This window comes from Salvelinus alpinus, chromosome 1, assembly GCF_045679555.1.
Source record: "Salvelinus alpinus chromosome 1, SLU_Salpinus.1, whole genome shotgun sequence".
NCBI lineage: Eukaryota > Metazoa > Chordata > Actinopteri > Salmoniformes > Salmonidae > Salvelinus > Salvelinus alpinus.
Genome location: NC_092086.1, coordinates 27,142,699 through 27,164,618, shown reverse-complemented (window position 1 = coordinate 27,164,618; position 21,920 = coordinate 27,142,699). Strand labels below are relative to the sequence as shown.

At 46.9% G+C, this 21,920-nt stretch overlaps 1 protein-coding gene across 1 annotated transcript in view; it reads right to left on the bottom strand.

Moving 5' to 3' along the window:
• gpr139 (G protein-coupled receptor 139) overlaps positions 1-21,151 on the bottom strand; it is a 28,132-nt gene extending 6,981 nt beyond the window's left edge. Inside the window, exon 1 of the mRNA XM_071395060.1 lies at positions 20,284-21,151. Coding sequence (XP_071251161.1) covers positions 20,284-20,920 — 637 coding nt within the window. The 5' untranslated portion in view covers positions 20,921-21,151. The remainder of the gene's footprint in view (positions 1-20,283) is intronic.
• Positions 21,152-21,920: the final 769 nt, after the last annotated feature.

Below are 21,920 nucleotides of genomic sequence, written 5' to 3'. Positions count from 1 at the left end.
TGCTGGGACAATCACAGTTTTCTATTATTCCCTCCCCCCCCCCCCTCTTCCTGGGACTCTCTGCCAGTAGTAGGAGAAACGTGGACACAAAGGGGTCAATATGATTTAGCCTGCTGTTACTAAGGTAAAACCAACTGTGTGTGTGTGTGTGTGTGTGTGTGTGTGTGTGTGTGTGTGTGTGTGTGTGTGTGTGTGTGTGTGTGTGTGTGTGTGTGTGTGTGTGTGTGTGTGTGTGTGTGTGTGTGTGTGTGTGTGTGTGTGTGTGTGTGTGTGTGTGTGTGTGTGTGTGTGTGTGTGTGTGTGTGGGTGTGTGTGTGTCAACAAGTTCACTGGTCATGCGTGTGTACATGTGTAAGTACATGTGTGTGGGAAACTGCATTGTACCTCATGATGGTATAAAGTGAGTATGAGTATACAAGTGTACACTCTGGGAGAAAAGTGGAGAATTTGGAAGTAGCCTTAAGCGTAAAGAGAACATGTGCAAGCTGTCAACAGCTGTCAAGATCTGTGCTTCTGTAACCAAGCGAGCTCTGTTGATTAAATCAGAAGTTTCCCTTTACATCCAAAATGTCTGTTTCCAATGATGTGTGTTGAAGCAACCAGGCAACATTCATACCTCTTTGTTCTTTTGCTGTAGATAAAGCTGCTGTATGTCTGTCCATGACATTTCTGACATTGATTTGCATTGTCACAGAAACATCAATGCACTTAGCACATGTCACAGGGCATCTAGCTAGATGAAAGAGGTCTGTGGTGCCTCTCCCCCCACCTCTCTCTCTCCCTCTGTCTCTCTCCTTCTATCTCTCTCCCCCCACCTCTCTCTCTCCCTCTCTCTCTCCTTCTATCTCTCTCCCCCCACCTCTCTCTCTCCCTCTGTCTCTCTCCTTCTATCTCTCTCCCCCCACCTCTCTCTCTCCCTCTGTCTCTCTCCTTCTATCTCTCTCTCCCCCACCTCTCTCTCTCCCTCTCTCTCTCTCCTTCTATCTCTCTCTCCCCCACCTCTCTCTCCCTCTGTCTCTCTCCTTCTATCTCTCTCTCCCCTACCTCTCTCTCTCCCTCTCTCTCTCCTTCTATCTCTCTCTCCCCCACCTCTCTCTCTCCCTCTGTCTCTCTCCTTCTATCTCTCTCCCCCACCTCTCTCTCTCCCTCTGTCTCTCTCCTTCTATCTCTCTCTCCCCCACCTCTCTCTCTCCCTCTCTCTCTCTCCTTCTATCTCTATCTCCCCCACCTCTCTCCTTCTATCTCTCTCTCCCCCTCTCTCTTTCTCCCAGTCTGTCTGGTAATAGACGTGGGATTGGATTAAAGATGGCAGCTCAGAGTCTGGTCCATCACATGTCACACCTCTCTGCTATCAGCTGATTACTAATGACAAAGCAGGCTCCAGATAATGACTAAAGATGTCCTTGTCAGATGCAGGCGGAGATGCCCAGGCACATGAGCATGCGGGCACACACACACACACACACACACACACACACACACACACACACACACACACACACACACACACACACACACACACACACACACACACACACACACACACACACACACACACACACACACACACACACACACACACACACACACACACACACACACACACACATGCACACGCACACACATGATCAGTTTGCTTTGCAGCATTTCAGGTTCTCTCTCCTCTCCAAGTGTAATGGGATAATCCAGCCGATCCCATCCTGTGTGCTGCTGATCACTCACCAGTCAGCCTCCCGGACACTCATCTAGCCACTCAATTGTTTTTGTTGTTGAACTTCACTTGATTATGCTACGTATGTTGTTCCAGAGTGGAAAGTTAAATGTCTCTCGCTCTACTATCTCATCCTACACTCTCTGTGTATGTGTGTACTGTATAAATGTCTGTCTGTCTGTCTGTCTGTCTGTCTGTCTGTCTGTCTGTCTGTCTGTCTGTCTGTCTGTCTGTCTGTCTGTCTGTCTGTCTGTCTGTCTGTCTGTCTGTCTGTCTGTCTGTCTGTCTGTCTGTCTGTCTGTCTGTCTGTCTGTCTGTCTGTCTGTCTGTCTGTCTGTCTGTCTGTCTGTCTGTCTGTCTGTCTGTCTGTCTGTAGTACCTGAAAGCATAACCAGGTGGTTCCTCTCCTTGCTCCTGTGTGTCTCTGAGTCTCTGTGTGTTTATGTGTATCAAAGTGTGTCGCTAAGCCTTGAGCCACCAGGGGAGAGACATTAGAAGATGCCAGCAAATCCCACGCAATGGATTCCTCACATAATAATCCTCTAACCTCTCCCTCTCCATCTATCTCCTTCTCCCTCTCTCTCTCTATCCAGCCCTCTTTCTCCATCTATCTCCTTCTCTCTCTCTCTCTCTCTCTCTCTCTCTCTCTCTCTCTATCCAGCCCTCTTTCTTCATCTATCTCCCTCTCTCTCTCTCTATCCAGCCCTCTTTCTCCATCTACCTCTAAAGAGGGATGACCATATGCAGAATTGAAATGGGGTGTTTTTCCGTGGCCATGGTATTATTCAGTGAAAAGCCAGGCACTCCCTAGTGAGACAGGGACTTGAACAGACGGACAAAGGGAATCGGATGTGCGCTTGACATTTCCATTTAGCCACAGCCAGCCTCCACTGGACGGCCCATTCATTTCAATTGACTGCTGCTCTCTGTCTCTGTGTACATCCCAAATGGCACCCTATCCCCTGTATAGTGCACTACTTTGAACGGGGCCATGTGCCATTTGGGATGCAGCCTGTGCCTATGGAGCTGGGGTTGGGCAGCAGGGTTGGACAGCAGGGTTGGGCAACAGGGTTGGGCAGCAGGGTTGGGCAGCAGGGTTGGGCAACAGGGTTGGGCAGCAGGGTTGGGCAGCAGGGTTGGGCAGGCAGGGTTGGGCAGCAGGGTTGGGCAGCAGGGTTGGGCAGCAGGGTTGGGCAGCAGGGTTGGGCAGGCAGGGTTGGGCAGCAGGGTTGGGCAGCAGGGTTGGGCAGCAGGGTTGGGCAGCAGGGTGGCTCTAGTCGACATGCGGCTCGGTCCAGGAGGGAACCATCTCTACCAGGGGAGGGAGGGATGATGACAGACTGGGAATAAAACAGACAACAACCACAAAGTGCTTCCCCTGTGCTTTCTTTCTCTCTCTCCCACGGTGTCTCTTTCTGTGGTTCTCTCTCTCTCTCTCAAATTCTCAAATTCAAAGTCTCTCAAAATATTAAAATCTAAGAACAACTGCCTCTCTCTCTCTATGTCTCTGTCTCTCTCCCTTTTCACCTTTCTCTTCCCTCTGTCTCATCTCCCCTGATGTGTAACCATGACGCTGGGAGAAATAGGCTGGAGATGAGGGCAGCCTGATCTGTCTCCAACTGAGTTGGGATTAGAATGACCTGTGTGGGGGGGGGGGGAATGGAGAATGGGAGAGAGAGAGAATGGGGGAGAGAGAGAGAGAGAGAGAGAGAAAGGGAGAGAGAGAGAATGGGGGAAGAGAGAGAGAGAGAGAGAGAGAGAGAGAGAGAGAGAGAGAGAGAGAGAGAGAGAGAGAAAGGGAGAGAGAGAGAATGGGGGCTGTTGCCACATGTGTTTGTGCGTCTCTCTACTCTGCTGCTTCTTTAATATAACAGGGGACGAGGCCAATTACATAGTTGGGGGAGGAGGAGGGGGGGGGGGAACGATACACACACACTCTGATACACAAACATACTTTGATGCACACACTGACATGCACACACACACACACACACCCAGACTGAGACACATAGTGCTCCCGAGGTGTGTAATGATGCTGAGTCATCCCCACTAAAAAGGAGGTGTAGAAACAAACCCCCTTGGTCCGGCGGAGGAGAAGACAGGAGAGGCACAGTTTAACCCCGCAGAAAGAAGAGGTAAATACATTAGGTGATGCCACACTATGGCTGCCTCCCAAATAGCACCCTATTTCATGCAGTCTTCTGTCAGACAGATGCCGCAATCTACACCCCGGGCCTGGTATTGCTACACAGAAAAAGAGAGTTAAAATTTGAAAAGAGAAAGGAATGATGAAAATGAAGAGAAATGAAATGAGAGTAAAGACTTGCAATTACATTTTTTGGATGATGAGGAAATTGAAGTTTGACTCAGGCTGCATATCTGAGGGAGTCAGGTTAATCAGTCTGGTGGACGTGTTGTGTGTGTGTGTGTGAGAGAGAGAGAGAGAGAGAGAGAGAGAGAGAGAGAGAGAGAGAGAGAGAGAGAGAGAGAGAGAGAGAGAGAGAGAGAGAGAGAGAGAGAGAGAGAGAGAGAGAGAGAGAGAGAGAGAGAGAGAGAGAGAGAGAGAGAGAGAGAGAGCGAGAGAGAGAGAGAGAGAGAGAGAGAGAGAGAGAGAGAGAGAGAGAGAGAGAGAGAGAGAGAGAGAGAGAGAGAGAGAGAGAGAGAGAGAGAGAGAGAGAGAGAGAGAGAGAGAGAGAGAGAGACAAAAATTGAAAGAGAGAGAGAAGGAGAAGGAGAGAGAGTGAGAAATAAGAGGGGAGGGACAGAATAGAGAGAAGGTTAGAAAGAAAGTAGGAGAGAAAGTTGAAGGAGTGTAAGATGAGGTAGGTAAAGGTTAGGTGAGAGGTTGATTGAGAGCAAAGGGGAGAGGAGAGGCAGATATAGTTTAATGGAGAGAGAGAAGATGTGAATGAAAAGAGAGGTAGTGATGGAGGAGGTAAGGGAGTGGGAGGAAAAGAGAGGTAGTGATGGAGGAGGTAAGGGTGTGGGAGGAAAAGAGAGGTAGTGATGGAGGAGGTAAGGGTGTGGGAGGAAAAGAGAGGTAGTGATGGAGGAGGTAAGGGAGTGGGAGGAAAAGAGAGGTAGTGATGGAGGAGGTAAGGGAGTGGGAGGAAAAGAGAGGTAGTGATGGAGGACGTAAGGGAGTGGGAGGGAAAGAGAGGTAGTGATGGAGGAGGTAAGGGAGTGGGAGGAAAAGAGAGGTAGTGATGGAGGAGGTAAGGGACTGGGAGGAAAAGAGAGGTAGTGATGGAGGAGGTAAGGGAGTGGGATGAAAAGAGAGGTAGTGATGGAGGAGGTAAGGGTGTGGGATGAAAAGAGAGGTAGTGATGGAGGAGGTAAGGGAGTGGGATGAAAAGAGAGGTAGTGATGGAGGAGGTACGGGAGTGGGAGGAAAAGAGAGGCATGATTGAAATATCAAAAGGCAGTTTCAAAGGTCACACGCACTTTGAACCTTATGACAAACATTTGCCCTTTTGTCTTATCAAAGAGTCTGATTAGACTGAGCAACCAATCCACCAATCCATTCAGTCTATTTATGTTGTACATCTACAATCCAATCTTGGCTATACACTTAGAAAGAAAGGGTTCTGTGGTTCTTCGGCTGTCCCTGTAGAATAAACACTTTTTGATTCCAGGTACAACCCTTTCTCTAAGAATATTCTTTGTACCATCTACAAGACAGATGTTGAGTTTATTTCTTTATCGCGTCTCCCGTGAACTAACACTGAACCATACACTGCTGTGTGCTTTCATAGATCAATACATTCCTAAAGAGAGATATGGAGGTGGAGAATATAAATATTTTAGAGTAGGAGAGAGAGGGTGAAGACAGAGATAGTGAATGAAAAAGAGAGAGTGACAATAGAGGTAGAGATAGAGAGGGGAACCTAGAAAGAGAGAGAGAGAGGGCTAGGATAGTGGGAGAGAGAGAGAGAGAGAGAGAGAGAGGGCTAGGATAGTTAGAGAGAGAGAGAGAGAGAGAGCGAGAGAGAGAGAGAGAGAGGGAGGGTGAGAATAGAGGCAGAGAGTGAGAAAAAAAGCTAAGAATAATTGTAGAGAGAGAAACAGAGAGAAAGCAAATAAGAGAGAAGAGGAGAGAGTAGACAGAGAAAGAGATGCTGGGCCAGGTTTGTATTGATGCCACTGCAGTGTTGTGCTACTGCCTGATGAGACCTTTAGATTCCTCAGAGCACAGTCTATTGAACCAAACCTTGTTGTTCAACTCCTGCTCTGCTCCCACTGTCTATAGAAGCTCTATAGCAACCTGGAGATGAGGAGAGAGAGAGAGAGAGAGAGAGAGAGAGAGAGAGAGAGAGAGAGAGAGAGAGAGAGAGAGAGAGAGAGAGAGAGAGAGAGAGAGAGAGAGAGAGAGAGAGAGAGAGAGAGAGAGAGAGAGAGAGAGAGAGAGAGAGAGAGACCAAGAAGATGGATAGGAGATGATAGAACCAGAGAGGGAGACAGAGGTTTGTAGGGGAGGATGAGGGAGAAACCATGAAGTAAACAACAAGAAGAGGGGGGAGAGGGAGGATGTAAAGAGAGGATAATAAGGGGAGGAGTAGGATGAGAGGACGGGTATGGCCGGCAGATTGGGAGATGAATGTCAGTTCCTGAGAGCTTTTCCACAACTACCTAATGATTAGTTCTAAGTCATAAACATTGACAAATGAGATCTAAGTCCTCCTTTAAACAGTGCTGTGCGGTATTGAACAAGCCTTAAGGATACTGTACACCTTCCTCAGTGTTTCTCACAGCTTAACACTGCCTAGTTGGTTTTTATGTGGGTAACGGATACACTTTCGACACCAGTCAGAACTGTCACTGTGTCAACAGCATTAAAAACACCTATCTTCCCACCTCTCTCTTCCCTCTCTCCCTCCTCCCTCCTCCCCTGTCATCTCTGGCTCATCTCCTCCCTGACAGGCCGCTGCCTGGTGGATATAACACTGGTTATTTCCTCCTCTTCTTCCCTCCATCATTTCCCCAGACAACGCCTCACCTCTTTCCCTCCTTCCTGAGACCGTCCCCAAAGCCACTGTCCCTTCCCTCTGTCAACTCCGGTCCCTACATCCTCCTTTCCTCCTCCTTCCCTCCATTCTCTTCATTTCAGCAGTACACAAGAGAGTCTTCTCCCTCCCGTCTGATATCCCTCCTGTCACTTTTCCTTCCCTTTGTTCTTCGTCCACTATGACCGTCACTTCCCACCATCCTATCCTCCTCCCTCCCACCATCCTATCCTCCTCCCTCCCTCCATCCATCCTATCCTTCTCTCTCTCTCCCTCCATCCTATCCTCCTCCTCCCTCCATCCTATCCTTCTCTCTCTCTCCCTCCATCCTATCCTCCTCCCTCCCTCCATCCTATCCTCCTCCCTCCCTCCCTCCATCCTATCCTCCTCTCTCCCTCCATCCTATCCTTCTCTCTCTCTCCATCCATCCTATCCTCCTCCCTCCCTCCATCCTATCCTCCTCTCTCCCTCCATCCTATCCTTCTCTCTCCCTCCTTCCATCCTATCCTCCTCCCTCCCTCCATCCTATCCTCCTCTCTCCCTCCATCCTATCCTTCTCTCTCTCTCCATCCATCCTATCCTCCTCCCTCCCTCCATCCTATCCTCCTCTCTCCCTCCATCCTATCCTTCTCTCTCCCTCCTTCCATCCTATCCTTCTCTCTCTCTCCATCCATCCTATCCTCCTCCCTCCCTCCATCCTATCCTCCTCTCTCCCTCCATCCTATCCTCCTCTCTCCCTCCCTCCATCCTATCCTCCTCTCTCCCTCCATCCTATCCTTCTCTCTCTCTCCATCCATCCTATCCTCCTCCCTCCCTCCATCCTATCCTCCTCCCTCCCTCCCTCCATCCTATCCTCCTCCCTCCCTCCATCCTATCCTTCTCTCTCTCTCCCTCCATCCTATCCTTCTCTCTCTCTCCTTCCATCCTATCCTCCTCTCTCCCTCCATCATATCCTTCTCTCTCTCTCCCTCCATCCTATCCTTCTCTCTCTCTCCCTCCATCCTATCCTCTCTCCTTCCATCCTATCCTTCTCTATCCCTCCATCCTATCCTTCTCTCTCTCTCCCTCCATCCTATCCTCCTCTCTCCCTCCATCCTATCCTTCTCTCTCCCTCCATCCATCCTATCCTCCTCTCTCCCTCCATCCTATCCTCCTCTCTCCCTCCATCCTATCCTTCTCTCTCCCTCCCTCCATCCTATCCTCCTCTTTCCCTCATCCTATCATTCTCTCTCCCTCCATCCTATCCTTCTCTCTCTCTCCCTCCATCCTATCCTCCTCTCTCCATCCATCCTATCCTCCTCTCTCCCTCCATCCTATCCTTCTCTCTCCCTCCATCCTATCCTTCTCTCTCTCTCCCTCCATCCTATCCTTCTCTCTCTCTCCATCCATCCTATCCTCCTCTCTCCCTCCATCCTATCCTTCTCTCTCCCTCCATCCTATCCTCCTCTCTCCCTCCATCCTATCCTTCTCTCTCTCTCCCTCCATCCTATCCTCCTCTCTCCATCCATCCTATCCTCCTCTCTCCCTCCATCCTATCCTTCTCTCTCCCTCCATCCTATCCTTCTCTCTCTCTCCCTCCATCCTATCCTTCTCTCTCTCTCCATCCATCCTATCCTCCTCTCTCCTTCCATCCTATCCTTCTCTCTCCCTCCATCCATCCTATCCTCCTCTCTCCCTCCATCCTATCCTTCTCTCTCTCTCCATCCATCCTATCCTCCTCTCTCCCTCCATCCTATCCTTCTCTCTCTCTCCCTCCATCATATCCTCCTCCCTCCCTCTCTCCATCCTATCCTCCTCTCTCCCTCCATCCTATCCTACTCTCTCCCTCCATCCTATCCTCCTCTCTCCCTCCATCCTATCCTCCTCTCTCCCTCCATCCTATCCTTCTCTCTCCCTCCATCCTATCCTCCTCTCTCCCTCCATCCTATCCTTCTCTCTCCCTCCATCCTATCCTTCTCTCTCTCTCCCTCCATCCTATCCTCCTCTCTCCTTCCATCCTATCCTTCTCTCTCCCTCCATCCATCCTATCCTCCTCTCTCCCTCCATCCTATCCTTCTCTCTCCCTCCCTCCATCCTATCCTCCTCTTTCCCTCATCCTATCATTCTCTCTCCCTCCATCCTATCCTTCTCTCTCTCTCCCTCCATCCTATCCTCCTCTCTCCATCCATCCTATCCTCCTCTCTCCCTCCATCCTATCCTTCTCTCTCCCTCCATCCTATCCTTCTCTCTCTCTCCCTCCATCCTATCCTTCTCTCTCTCTCCATCCATCCTATCCTCCTCTCTCCCTCCATCCTATCCTTCTCTCTCTCTCCCTCCATCCTATCCTCCTCTCTCCCTCCATCCTATCCTTCTCTCTCTCTCCCTCCATCCTATCCTCCTCTCTCCATCCATCCTATCCTCCTCTCTCCCTCCATCCTATCCTTCTCTCTCCCTCCATCCTATCCTTCTCTCTCTCTCCCTCCATCCTATCCTTCTCTCTCTCTCCATCCATCCTATCCTCCTCTCTCCTTCCATCCTATCCTTCTCTCTCCCTCCATCCATCCTATCCTCCTCTCTCCCTCCATCCTATCCTTCTCTCTCTCTCCATCCATCCTATCCTCCTCTCTCCCTCCATCCTATCCTTCTCTCTCTCTCCCTCCATCATATCCTCCTCCCTCCCTCTCTCCATCCTATCCTCCTCTCTCCCTCCATCCTATCCTACTCTCTCCCTCCATCCTATCCTCCTCTCTCCCTCCATCCTATCCTCCTCTCTCCCTCCATCCTATCCTTCTCTCTCCCTCCATCCTATCCTCCTCTCTCCCTCCATCCTATCCTTCTCTCTCCCTCCATCCTATCCTTCTCTCTCTCTCCCTCCATCCTATCCTCCTCTCTCCTTCCATCCTATCCTTCTCTCTCCCTCCATCCATCCTATCCTCCTCTCTCCCTCCATCCTATCCTCCTCTCTCCCTCCATCCTATCCTTCTCTCTCCCTCCATCCATCCTATCCTCCTCTCTCCCTCCATCCTATCCTCCTCTCTCCCTCCATCCTATCCTTCTCTCTCCCTCCATCCATCCTATCCTTCTCTCTCCCTCTCTCCCTCCATCCTATCCTCCTCTCTCCCTCCATCCTATCCTTCTCTCTCCCTCCATCCATCCTATCCTCCTCTCTCCCTCCATCCTATCCTTCTCTCTCTCTCCCTCCATCCTATCCTCCTCTCTTTCTAAATCCTATCCTTCTCTCTCTCTCCCTCCATCCTATCCTTCTCTCTCTCTCCCTCCATCCTATCCTCCTCTCTCCCTCCATCCTATCCTTCTCTCTCTCTCCATCCATCCTATCCTCCTCTCTCCCTCCATCCTATCCTTCTCTCTCTCTCCATCCATCCTATCCTCCTCTCTCCCTCCATCCTATCCTTCTCTCTCTCTCCATCCATCCTATCCTCCTCTCTCCCTCCATCCTATCCTTCTCTCTCTCTCCCTCCATCCTATCCTCCTCTCTCCTTCCATCCTATCCTTCTCTCTCCCTCCATCCATCCTATCCTCCTCTCTCCCTCCATCCTATCCTCCTCTCTCCCTCCATCCTATCATTCTCTCTCCCTCCATCATATCCTCCTCTCTCCCTGTCACACACGCAGTCATGCACACACAAACAACGCACACCTACCCAGTGGGGCAAGCAGATCAATGACCCAAATATAAAATCTCTTTATTAGAGATAAATACATTCACCACACTCCCTGACTACATACTGTATACATACACCAAACTCCCTGACTACATACAGTATACAGTACATACACCAAACTCCCTGACTACATACAGTATACAGTACATACACCAAACTCCCTGACTACATACAGTATACATACACCAAACTCCCTGACTACATACAGTATACATACACCAAACTCCCTGACTACATACAGTATACATACACCAAACTCCCTGGCTACAAACAGTATACATACACCAAACTCCCTGACTACATACAGTATACATACACAAAACTCCCTGGCTACAAACAGTATACATACACCAAACTCCCTGACTACAAACAGTATACATACACCAAACTCCCTGACTACATACAGTATGCATACACCAAACTCCCTGGCTACAAACAGTATACATACACCAAACTCCCTGACTACATACAGTATACATACACCAAACTCCCTGACTACATACAGTATACATACACCAAACTCCCTGACTACATACAGTATACATACATCAAACTCCCTGACTACATGCAGTATACATACACCAAACTCCCTGACTACATACAGTATACATACATCAAACTCCCTGACTACATGCAGTATACATACACCAAACTCCCTGGCTACAAACAGTATACATACACCAAACTCCCTGACTACATACAGTATACATACACCAAACTCCCTGACTACATACAGTATACATACACCAAACTCCCTGACTACATACATAATACATACACCAAACTCCCTGACTACATACAGTATACATACACCAGACTCCCTGAATACATACAGTATACATACACCAAACTCCCTGGCTACAAACAGTATACATACACCAAACTCCCTGACTACATACAGAATACATACACCAAACTCCCTGACTACATACAGTATACATACACCAAACTCCCTGACTACATACAGAATACATACACCAAACTCCCTGACTACATACAGTATACATACACCAGACTCCCTGAATACATACAGTATACATACACCAAACTCCCTGACTACATACAGTATACATACACCAAACTCCCTGACTACATGCAGTATACATACATCAAGCTCCCTGACTACATACAGTATACATACATCAAACTCCCTGACTACATGCAGTATACATACACCAAACTCCCTGACTACATACAGTATACATACACCAAACTCCCTGACTACATGCAGTATACATACATCAAACTCCCTGACTACATACAGTATACATACATCAAACTCCCTGACTACATGCAGTATACATACACCAAACTCCCTGACTACATACAGTATACATACATCAAACTCCCTGACTACATACAGTATATAGTACATACACCAAACTCCCTCACTACATACAGTATACATACACCAAACTCCCTGACTACATACAGTATACAGTACATACACCAAACTCCCTGACTACATACAGTATACATACACCAAACTCCCTGACTACATACAGTATACAGTACATACATCAAACTCCCTGACTACATACAGTATACATACACCAAACTCCCTGACTACATACAGTATACATACACCAAACTCCCTGACTACATGCAGTATACATACATCAAACTCCCTGACTACATACAGTATATAGTACATACACCAAACTCCCTCACTACATACAGTATACATACACCAAACTCCCTGACTACATACAGTATACAGTACATACACCAAACTCCCTGACTACATACAGTATACATACACCAAACTCCCTGATTACATACAGTATACATACACCAGACTCCCTGAATACATACAGTATACATACACCAAACTCCCTGGCTACAAACAGTATACATACACCAAACTCCCTGACTACACACAGAATACATACACCAAACTCCCTGACTACATACAGTATACATACACCAAACTCCCTGACTACATACAGAATACATACACCAAACTCCCTGACTACATACAGTATACATACACCAGACTCCCTGAATACATACAGTATACATACACCAAACTCCCTGACTACATACAGTATACATACACCAAACTCTCTGACTACATGCAGTATACATACATCAAACTCCCTGACTACATACAGTATACATACATCAAACTCCCTGACTACATGCAGTATACATACACCAAACTCCCTGACTACATACAGTATACATACACCAAACTCCCTGACTACATGCAGTATACATACATCAAACTCCCTGACTACATACAGTATACATACATCAAACTCCCTGACTACATGCAGTATACATACACAAAACTCCCTGACTACATACAGTATACATACACCAAACTCCCTCACTACATACAGTATACATACACAAAACTCCCTGACTACATACAGTATACATACACCAAACTCCCTCACTACATACAGTATACATACACCAAACTCCCTGACTACATACAGTATACATACATCAAACTCCCTGAATACATACAGTATACATACACCAAACTCCCTGACTACATACAGTATACATACACCAAACTCCCTGACTACATGCAGTATACATACATCAAACTCCCTGACTACATACAGTATATAGTACATACACCAAACTCCCTCACTACATACAGTATACATACACCAAACTCCCTGACTACATACAGTATACAGTACATACACCAAACTCCCTGACTACATACAGTATACATACACCAAACTCCCTGACTACATACAGTATACATACACCAAACTCCCTGACTACATACAGTATACATACACCAAACTCCCTGACTACATACAGTATACATACACCAAACTCCCTGACTACATACAGTATACACACACCAAACTCTCTGACTACATACAGTATACACACACCAAACTCCTTGAGTACATAGAGTATACATACACCAAACTCCCTGACTAAATACAGTATACATACAGTATACAAGACTGTAGGCAACCTAACTAGTGACTACACACATGCATCAGGACTCTGTTAACAGTAACCACAGGAGCTGCTCCCTGGTGAGACGTTGGTTAATTGGTAGTGAATAAAAAGTTACAGAGTTATTGGCATTGGAGAGCAACAGCAGTAGAACAGCTGCAATGGTGCATGCATAAACTCTTTAAAAAACCTTAAAGGGTTCTTCAGCTGTCCCTATAGGATGACCCTTTGAAGAACCCTTTTAGTTCCAGGTAGAACCCTTTCTACAGAGGGTTCTACATGTCACCAAAAATGTTCTACCTGGATCCAAAAAGAGTTGTACCTGGAGCCCAAAAGAGTTCTCCTATGGGGACAGCTGAAGAACCCTTTTGGAACCCTTTCTTCTAAGAGTGTATAGCTGTAGGACCTAGTATAACACTGTTTCAGATATTCCTCATGGTATGACCTAGCCTGGCTACACCAGGACTGAACACTGTTTCAGATATTCCTCATGGTATGACCTAGCCTGGCTACACCAGGACTGAACACTGTTTCAGATATTCCTCATGGTATGACCTAGCCTGGCTACACCAGGACTGAACACTGTTTCAGATATTCCTCATGGTATGACCTAGCCTGGCTACACCAGGACTGAACACTGTTTCAGATATTCCTCATGGTATGACCTAGCCTGGCTACACCAGGACTGAACACTGTTTCAGATATTCCTCATGGTATGACCTAGCCTGGCTACACCAGGACTGAACACTGTTTCAGATATTCCTCATGGTATGACCTAGCCTGGCTACACCAGGACTGAACACTGTTTCAGATATTCCTCATGGTATGACCTAGCCTGGCTACACCAGGACTGAACACTGTTTCAGATATTCCTCATGGTATGACCTAGCCTGGCTACACCAGGACTCAACACTGTTTCAGATATTCCTCATGGTATGACCTAGCCTGGCTACACCAGGACTGAACACTGTTTCAGATATTCCTCATGGTATGACCTAGCCTGGCTACACCAGGACTGAACACTGTTTCAGATATTCCTCATGGTATGACCTAGCCTGGCTACACCAGGACTCAACACTGTTTCAGATATTCCTCATGGTATGACCTAGCCTGGCTACACCAGGACTGAACACTGTTTCAGATATTCCTCATGGTATGACCTAGCCTGGCTACACCAGGACTGAACACTGTTTCAGATATTCCTCATGGTATGACCTAGCCTGGCTACACCAGGACTCAACACTGTTTCAGATATTCCTCATGGTATGACCTAGCCTGGCTACACCAGGACTGAACACTGTTTCAGATATTCCTCATGGTATGACCTAGCCTGGCTACACCAGGACTGAACACTGTTTCAGATATTCCTCATGGTATGACCTAGCCTGGCTACACCAGGACTCAACACTGTTTCAGATATTCCTCATGGTATGACCTAGCCTGGCTACACCAGGACTGAACACTGTTTCAGATATTCCTCATGGTATGACCTAGCCTGGCTACACCAGGACTGAACACTGTTTCAGATATTCCTCATGGTATGACCTAGCCTGGCTACACCAGGACTGAACACTGTTTCAGATATTCCTCATGGTATGACCTAGCCTGGCTACACCAGGACTCAACACTGTTTCAGATATTCCTCATGGTATGACCTAGCCTGGCTACACCAGGACTGAACACTGTTTCAGATATTCCTCATGGTATGACCTAGCCTGGCTACACCAGGACTGAACACTGTTTCAGATATTCCTCATGGTATGACCTAGCCTGGCTACACCAGGACTGAACACTGTTTCAGATATTCCTCATGGTATGACCTAGCCTGGCTACACCAGGACTGAACACTGTTTCAGATATTCCTCATGGTATGACCTAGCCTGGCTACACCAGGACTCAACACTGTTTCAGATATTCCTCATGGTATGACCTAGCCTGGCTACACCAGGACTGAACACTGTTTCAGATATTCCTCATGGTATGACCTAGCCTGGCTACACCAGGACTGAACATTGTGCTTTTGTGTGGTCTAGCCAGGCTAGGTAACACCAACCATAAACACGAATCCCCCAAAAATGATGTCCTCTCAATAACATGCAGTAGAGACGGTCAAACTATCTATGGTATAAGAAGACATTATTTCATTTCCACAACCACCACATAAAAGTCCTGAATAATTTTTATGACACCTAACTATGCTGTAACTATACCTAGACTTATGTGTGTGTTTCATTACTTTGCCTAGGCTACAAACCATAACTTCAATACAACAACAGAAAAGTTTCATCCCTGTTAGTCACACATAAGCATAGACACAGACTATAACACTTCCCCGGCCCAGTGTTGTGGTACTGTAGGGTACTGTGATGTTTGCTGCAGCCTGAACACGACAGCCCGAAGACGCTGGTTTTGTTCCCATAGAGCAGCAGCCTCGTGAGGCAGAGAGAGAGAGCGCCCGTTAAGAACGGGTGAGCGATTAATTAAATAGGTGGCAATTCGTCATAGCTTTGTCGCCTGGCTTCCTCACTCAGGTCTCAGGGTGCCACTTCACTGACTCCGCTGTTATTAATCTCTCTCCCTCTCTCTGTCGTTCTCTCTCTTCACTTCTCTCTTTCTCTTCTAATTTCTCTATCAATTTTTTTTCACTTCTCTCTTTTTGCTCTCCATGTTCACCTCTCTCACTCCGTCGTTCTATCGCTCTGTCGTTCTCTCACTACGTCGTTCTATCGCTCTGTCATTCTCCCTCTCCCTCTTCACCCCTTTCTCTCTCTTTCCCTCCAACTTCACCTCTCTCTCTCTTTCCCTCCAACTTCACCTCTCTCTCCTTCTTCATCTCTCTCTTTCTCTTTCTCTCACTCTCCTTCTCTGGCTCTTCACCTCTCTCTCCTGATCTACCTCTCTCTCCCTTCTCACATCTCTTTCTCTCCTGATCTTCCTCTCTCTTTAAACTTCTTCCTCGTTATCTCTCTCATTCTCGGTTTCACGTTTCACCCTCAAGTCACTTGCACATCTTTTCCTCAACACTTCTTCTCTTTGTCCTAGAAATAACATTCTCTTTCTCACATCGTCTCATCATGCACTCTCTCTCTACCTCCATCTTCAAATCTATCCATCCCTCTCTCTTTATGTCTTTCTACATCGAGGTCACTGTCACCTGAGTGACCTGAGGTCACCTGAAGACCAGATGATTTACATACGTACCCAAAGCCCACAGCAGTGTAAGAACAGACTAATGGTACAGTGTGTTCATTACATCCCACTGGGAAAACACTGGTTGAATCAATATTGTTTCCACGTCATTTCATCAAAATTACGTTGAACCAACGTGGAATAGACGTTGAATTGACATCTGTGTTCAGTGGGAGTGCGACTAACCCCAAGCTACAACACAGACAAATAGGTATCTAGGCAGCAATACTATTACTCCTAGTGAACATCACAGTCAAGCATCAGTCCAGGTCAGGTGGAATGATATGTCAGCAAAACTACTGTAGTAGAACAAGTACAAATCAACCATTTAAAAATCAGAATATTCCAACTCCTTCCATCTTTCAAGGATTCAGCATGCAGGGCTGCAAACATAACTGATTGCGGTCAGCTACTATAATATAGATTTACCTTCCAACAGAAAAATGGAGCCTGAGAAGGTAAAGGGGGCTTTCTTTCTTCAAGACAGCAGGAGACGTGCAGGAACCATTGTTATGATAGTTTGGCATACAAAGCACTTGTATTACTTTGCATTGCAGATTCCCTTATTGAGAACAGAGTGTACATCTTGAAATCTCTTCCTCCTGATCCATTGTAATAGAAAGTAGGACATCCCTTATGAAAGTCTTATCAAACACAGATCACAGTATTTCTGCTCAGAATAAGGGCCAGTCATTTCACTCCACACTCTACTTAAAACTAGCACTGAGTGCAATAACCTCTTTTAGTGAACGCATTTAAAACATGCAATGTTGAAAATAAAACTGCAATATAATACATTAAAGAACGTAGGGTAATAGCTTTAGAATTGAGGGTTACAATCTTTTTTCCCTGTTGAAACAAATTGAGGTGAAGTTCTGGTCTGCAGCTGAAGCAGAGTGAATATATCTGCTATCGCCTCAAGGGCAGAACATAGACTTTAATCATAGATTGGACATCAGCATTTGTCCTGACCCCTAGCCTCTCTCTCCCTCTCGCTCTGTAGCCGCCACAACACACAGAACCAGACCAGGGGTAATATGGGACATATACAGTGCATTCGGAAAGTATTCAGACCCCTTGACTTTTTCCACATTTTGTTACGTTACGGCCTTATCCTCACATTTTTTCCCTCATCGATCTACACACAATACCCCATAATGATGAAGCGAAAACAGGTTTTTTGAAATTGTTGCAAATGTATTAAAAATACCTTATTTACATAAGTATTCAGACCATTTGCTATGAGACTCAAAATTGAGCTCAGGTGCATCCTGTTTCCATTGATCATTATTGAGATGTTTCTACAACTTGATGGTAGTCCACCTGTAGTAAATTAAATTGATTGGACATGATTTGGAAAGGCACAAACCTGGCTATATAAGGTCCCACAGTTGTCATAGCAAAAACCAAGCCATTAGGTCGAAGGAATTGTCTGTAGCGCGCCGAGACAGAATTGTGTCGAGACACAGACCTGGGGAAGCGTACCAAAAATGTCTGCAGCATTGAAGGTCCCCAAGAACACAGTGGCCTCGATCATTCTTAAACGGAAGAAGTTTGGAACCACCAAGAATCTTCCTAGAGCTGGCCGCCCGGCCAAACTGAGCAATCGGGGGAGAAGGGCCTTGGTCAGGGAGGTGACCAAGAACCCGATGGTCACTCTGATCGAGCTCCACAGTTCCTCTGTGGAGATGGCAGAACCTTCCAGATGGACAACCATCTCTGCAGCACTCCACCAATCAGGCCTTTATGGTAGAGTGGCCAGACCGAAGCCACTCCTCAGTAAAAGTCACATGACAGCCTGCTTGAAGATTGCCAAAGGGCACCTAAAGGACTCTATAAGATTCTCTGGTCTGATGAAACCAAGATTGAACTCTTTAGCATGAATGTCAAGCGTCATGTCTGGAGGAAACCTGGCACCATCCCTACGGTGAAGCATGGTGGTGGCAGAATCATGCTGTGGGGATGTTTTTTTCAGCGGAGCAAAGTACAGAGAGATCCTTGATGAAAACCTGCTCCAGAGCTCTCAGGACCTCAGACTGGGGCGAAGGTTCACATTCCAACAGGACAACAACCCTAAGCACACAGCCAAGACAACGCAGGAGTGGCTTTGGAACAAGTCTCTGAATGTTCTTGAGTGACCCAGCCAGAGCCCGGACTTGAACCGGATCGAACATCTCTGGAGAGACCTGAAAATAGCTGTGCAGCGACGTTCCCCATCCAACCCGACAGAGCTTGAGAGGATCTGCAGAGAAGAATGGGAAAAACTCTCCAAATACAGGTGTGCCAAGCTTGTAGCTTCATACCCAAGAAGATATGAGGCTGTAATCGCTGCCAAAGGTGCTTTCACAAAGTACTGAGTAAAGGGTCTGAATACTTTTATTAATACATTTACAACAATTTCTTAAAACATGTTTTTGCTTTGTCATTATGGGGTATTGTGAGTAGATTGATGAGGATTTTTTTAAATACATTTTAAAATAAGGCTGTAACATAACAAAATGTGGAAAAAGTCAAGGGGTCTGAATACTTTCCGAATGCACTGTAATTACAGTGGTTAAATGTCACTATTTTGCCACATTCTAATGAGACCCTGTTGCCCAGACTGGGTAAGTGTCCATCCATAGACCACACAGCAGGGAAGCAGACATATAAAATCTGTCTTGTGAATGAACTCACCAATAAGTCTTTACAGAAACGATGAAGTACTGTAAGTAACCCAACAACACGATGGCTCGTAGGCTATGCACCTGAAAGCCACGGCAGTCTCCGTCCAGACTAATGGTACAGTGTGTTCATTTAAGTGTGTCTACCCGCAGCTATAACACAGACAAGTAGTTCTCCAGGCACAATGTGTTTTACTCTAAACACATATTACAGTCAAGCTATCTGCCCAGGTCTGAACTGTCACATACGTCTTTGGATCAGACATGACTGGGATGCATCAATACCTTTCAGAGGTCAGAGAGCCGGTTAACACACAGTATGTCCTAGAGGCCAGAGAGCCGTGTCTGTGTAGGAAAGACAATCCCACATTATGTCCTAGAGTTGGCATCTGCGTACGAAAGACAGTCCTACATTATGTCCTAGAGGTCACGTCTACGTAGGAAATAGTCACATTTCAGGACCAGTCATCACCTGGATAAATCCTTCACATCATTGTAATTCACTGGGTGAATAGAAGCCGGATGATTTAAAAGAGGTGAAATTTGAGCTGAGTAACAGAAAATAACATTTCATCCCTTTTTTTCATTTGTCTGGCTTTTATCTCTGTTGATCCAACAGACCGACGTGCAGGCGCACACACACACACACACACACACACACACACACACACACACACACACACACACACACACACACACACACACACACACACACACACACACACACACACACACACACACACACACACACACACACACACACACACACACACACACACACACACACACACACACACAAGTAGTTCTGTGTTTGTGTGTGGGCACACACACACACTGGCACAGACACATGCACACACACTCGAGCACACAGATAAGACAAGGTCAATGTGAGATATAAATTAATGACTAGAGCAGCTGAGCACAAAACACAGACTTCCAACACAAACACACACTCACTTAGAGTAGAGCAAACACACACACACTGTCATACAAACACAAACAAATACATATTCACAAAAAATACATATACGTAGTAAGACAGGAACAACACACACACACACACACAAATAATACACACACACACACACTCTCTCTAATCCATCCTCTCCCCCCTGTCCCTCTTACCGGGCAGGCCGAGGCAGAGCAGGGCGCTGTAGTAGATGACGGGCAGTGGTCCAAGGGGGCAACCCTGGGGAGTGTCGGCCAGCTGCTGCCCCGGGCTCCAGGCACTGCTGTTGGGGGGGGAAAGGAGGGTGAAGATGTGGCTGTGCTCCATGGCCCTCCTCTTCCTCCTGGTCCTCGTCCTCAAATGCTCAGGAGTGTGTGAGCTCGGCTCGGAGTCGGGGAAGCCCAGAAACACACACACTCTCACAGACCCAGACAGCAGTACTGAGACAGAGAAAGGGAGAGAGCGAGAGAGATAGAGAGGGAGGGAGGGAGGGAGAGAGGGAGAGGGAGAGGGAGAGAGAGTGAGGGTGCTCTGTCCTTGGGTGCCAGTCGGCATGAGTGTGTGGTATGTGTTGAAGCTGGGGTTGCGCGAGCGTTTGTGCGTGTCTGAGTGAGAGAGAGAAGAAGAGAGAGGGAGACAGAGAGGGGAGAAGAGGCTGTAAGTGTCTGTGTGAGAGAGACAGATGTTGAGACACAGACGACACGGACGGGAAGATAAGAGGTGATATGTGTGTGTGACAGAGGGAGAGAGGAGGAGGGAGAGAGGAGGAGGAGAGTTGAGAGAGAAAGTATGTGGGGAGGGAAGATGCTGCATGCATGTGTGATTGAGAGAGAAACAGAATGAACCGAGAGAAAGACAGAGACAGAGAGGATGGAGAGAGCGAAAAAGAGAGATTTAGAGAGGGAGGGGGTTAAGACAGAGAGAGAGGGAGAGAGAGAGAGAAATTGAAAGAGAGAGATGGTGTGAGTGAGACAGGAGGGAGGGGGTAGAGAGAGAGCCAGGGCACACTAGAGGAGTGAGTAAGGAGAAGTGAGGGAGCAAAAGAGGGAAAAGAGAGGAGAGAGGGATAAAGATTATTTGGATATGTGTGAGTGAGGAGAAGACAGGAAGGCAGTGAGAGTGAGGGAACAGAGGAAGGAGGAAGGAGGAGGAGTGGTTATGTTTTAGTATAGTCTACACAAAGAACATATCAAATTGGGGGGAAGACGAGATGACAGATGGGAGTAGTGTGTGTGTGTGTGTGTGTGTGTGTGTGTGTGTGTGTGTGTGTGTGTGTGTGTGTGTGTGTGTGTGTGTGTGTGTGTGTGTGTGTGTGTGTGTGTGTGTGTGTGTGTGTGTGTGTGTGTGTGTGTGTGTGTGTGTGTGTGTGTGTGTGTGTGTGTGTGTGTGTGTGTGTGTGTGTGATTGTGTGTGATTGCTTGTGTGCCAACAAGTTCAACAGTTGTATGTGGTGTTCTCACACATGTACACACACACACCATTGAACTCCCATCTGTCATCTCGTGTGTGATTGTGAGTGATTGCTTGTGTGCCAACAAGTTCAATGATCATGCATGTGTACACGTGTTGTATACATGTGTGGGAACACCTGTGCGCTTGGTTAACTAGATATCCTGATTGCCTACAGTGTAACTATGAGGTAATCTGTGTAAATCAGTGAGTCAGTGAATCAGTGAATCAGTGTCATTGTGACACGTACAAAGTGTTCACCCCTCAGCATCTGTTCCTGTTGATCCCTATGTGCCTCTACTGCCCTACTTAATCCCATGGGAATATAGTCTATTCATTCTATTTCTATGCTTAATCTAGTGCA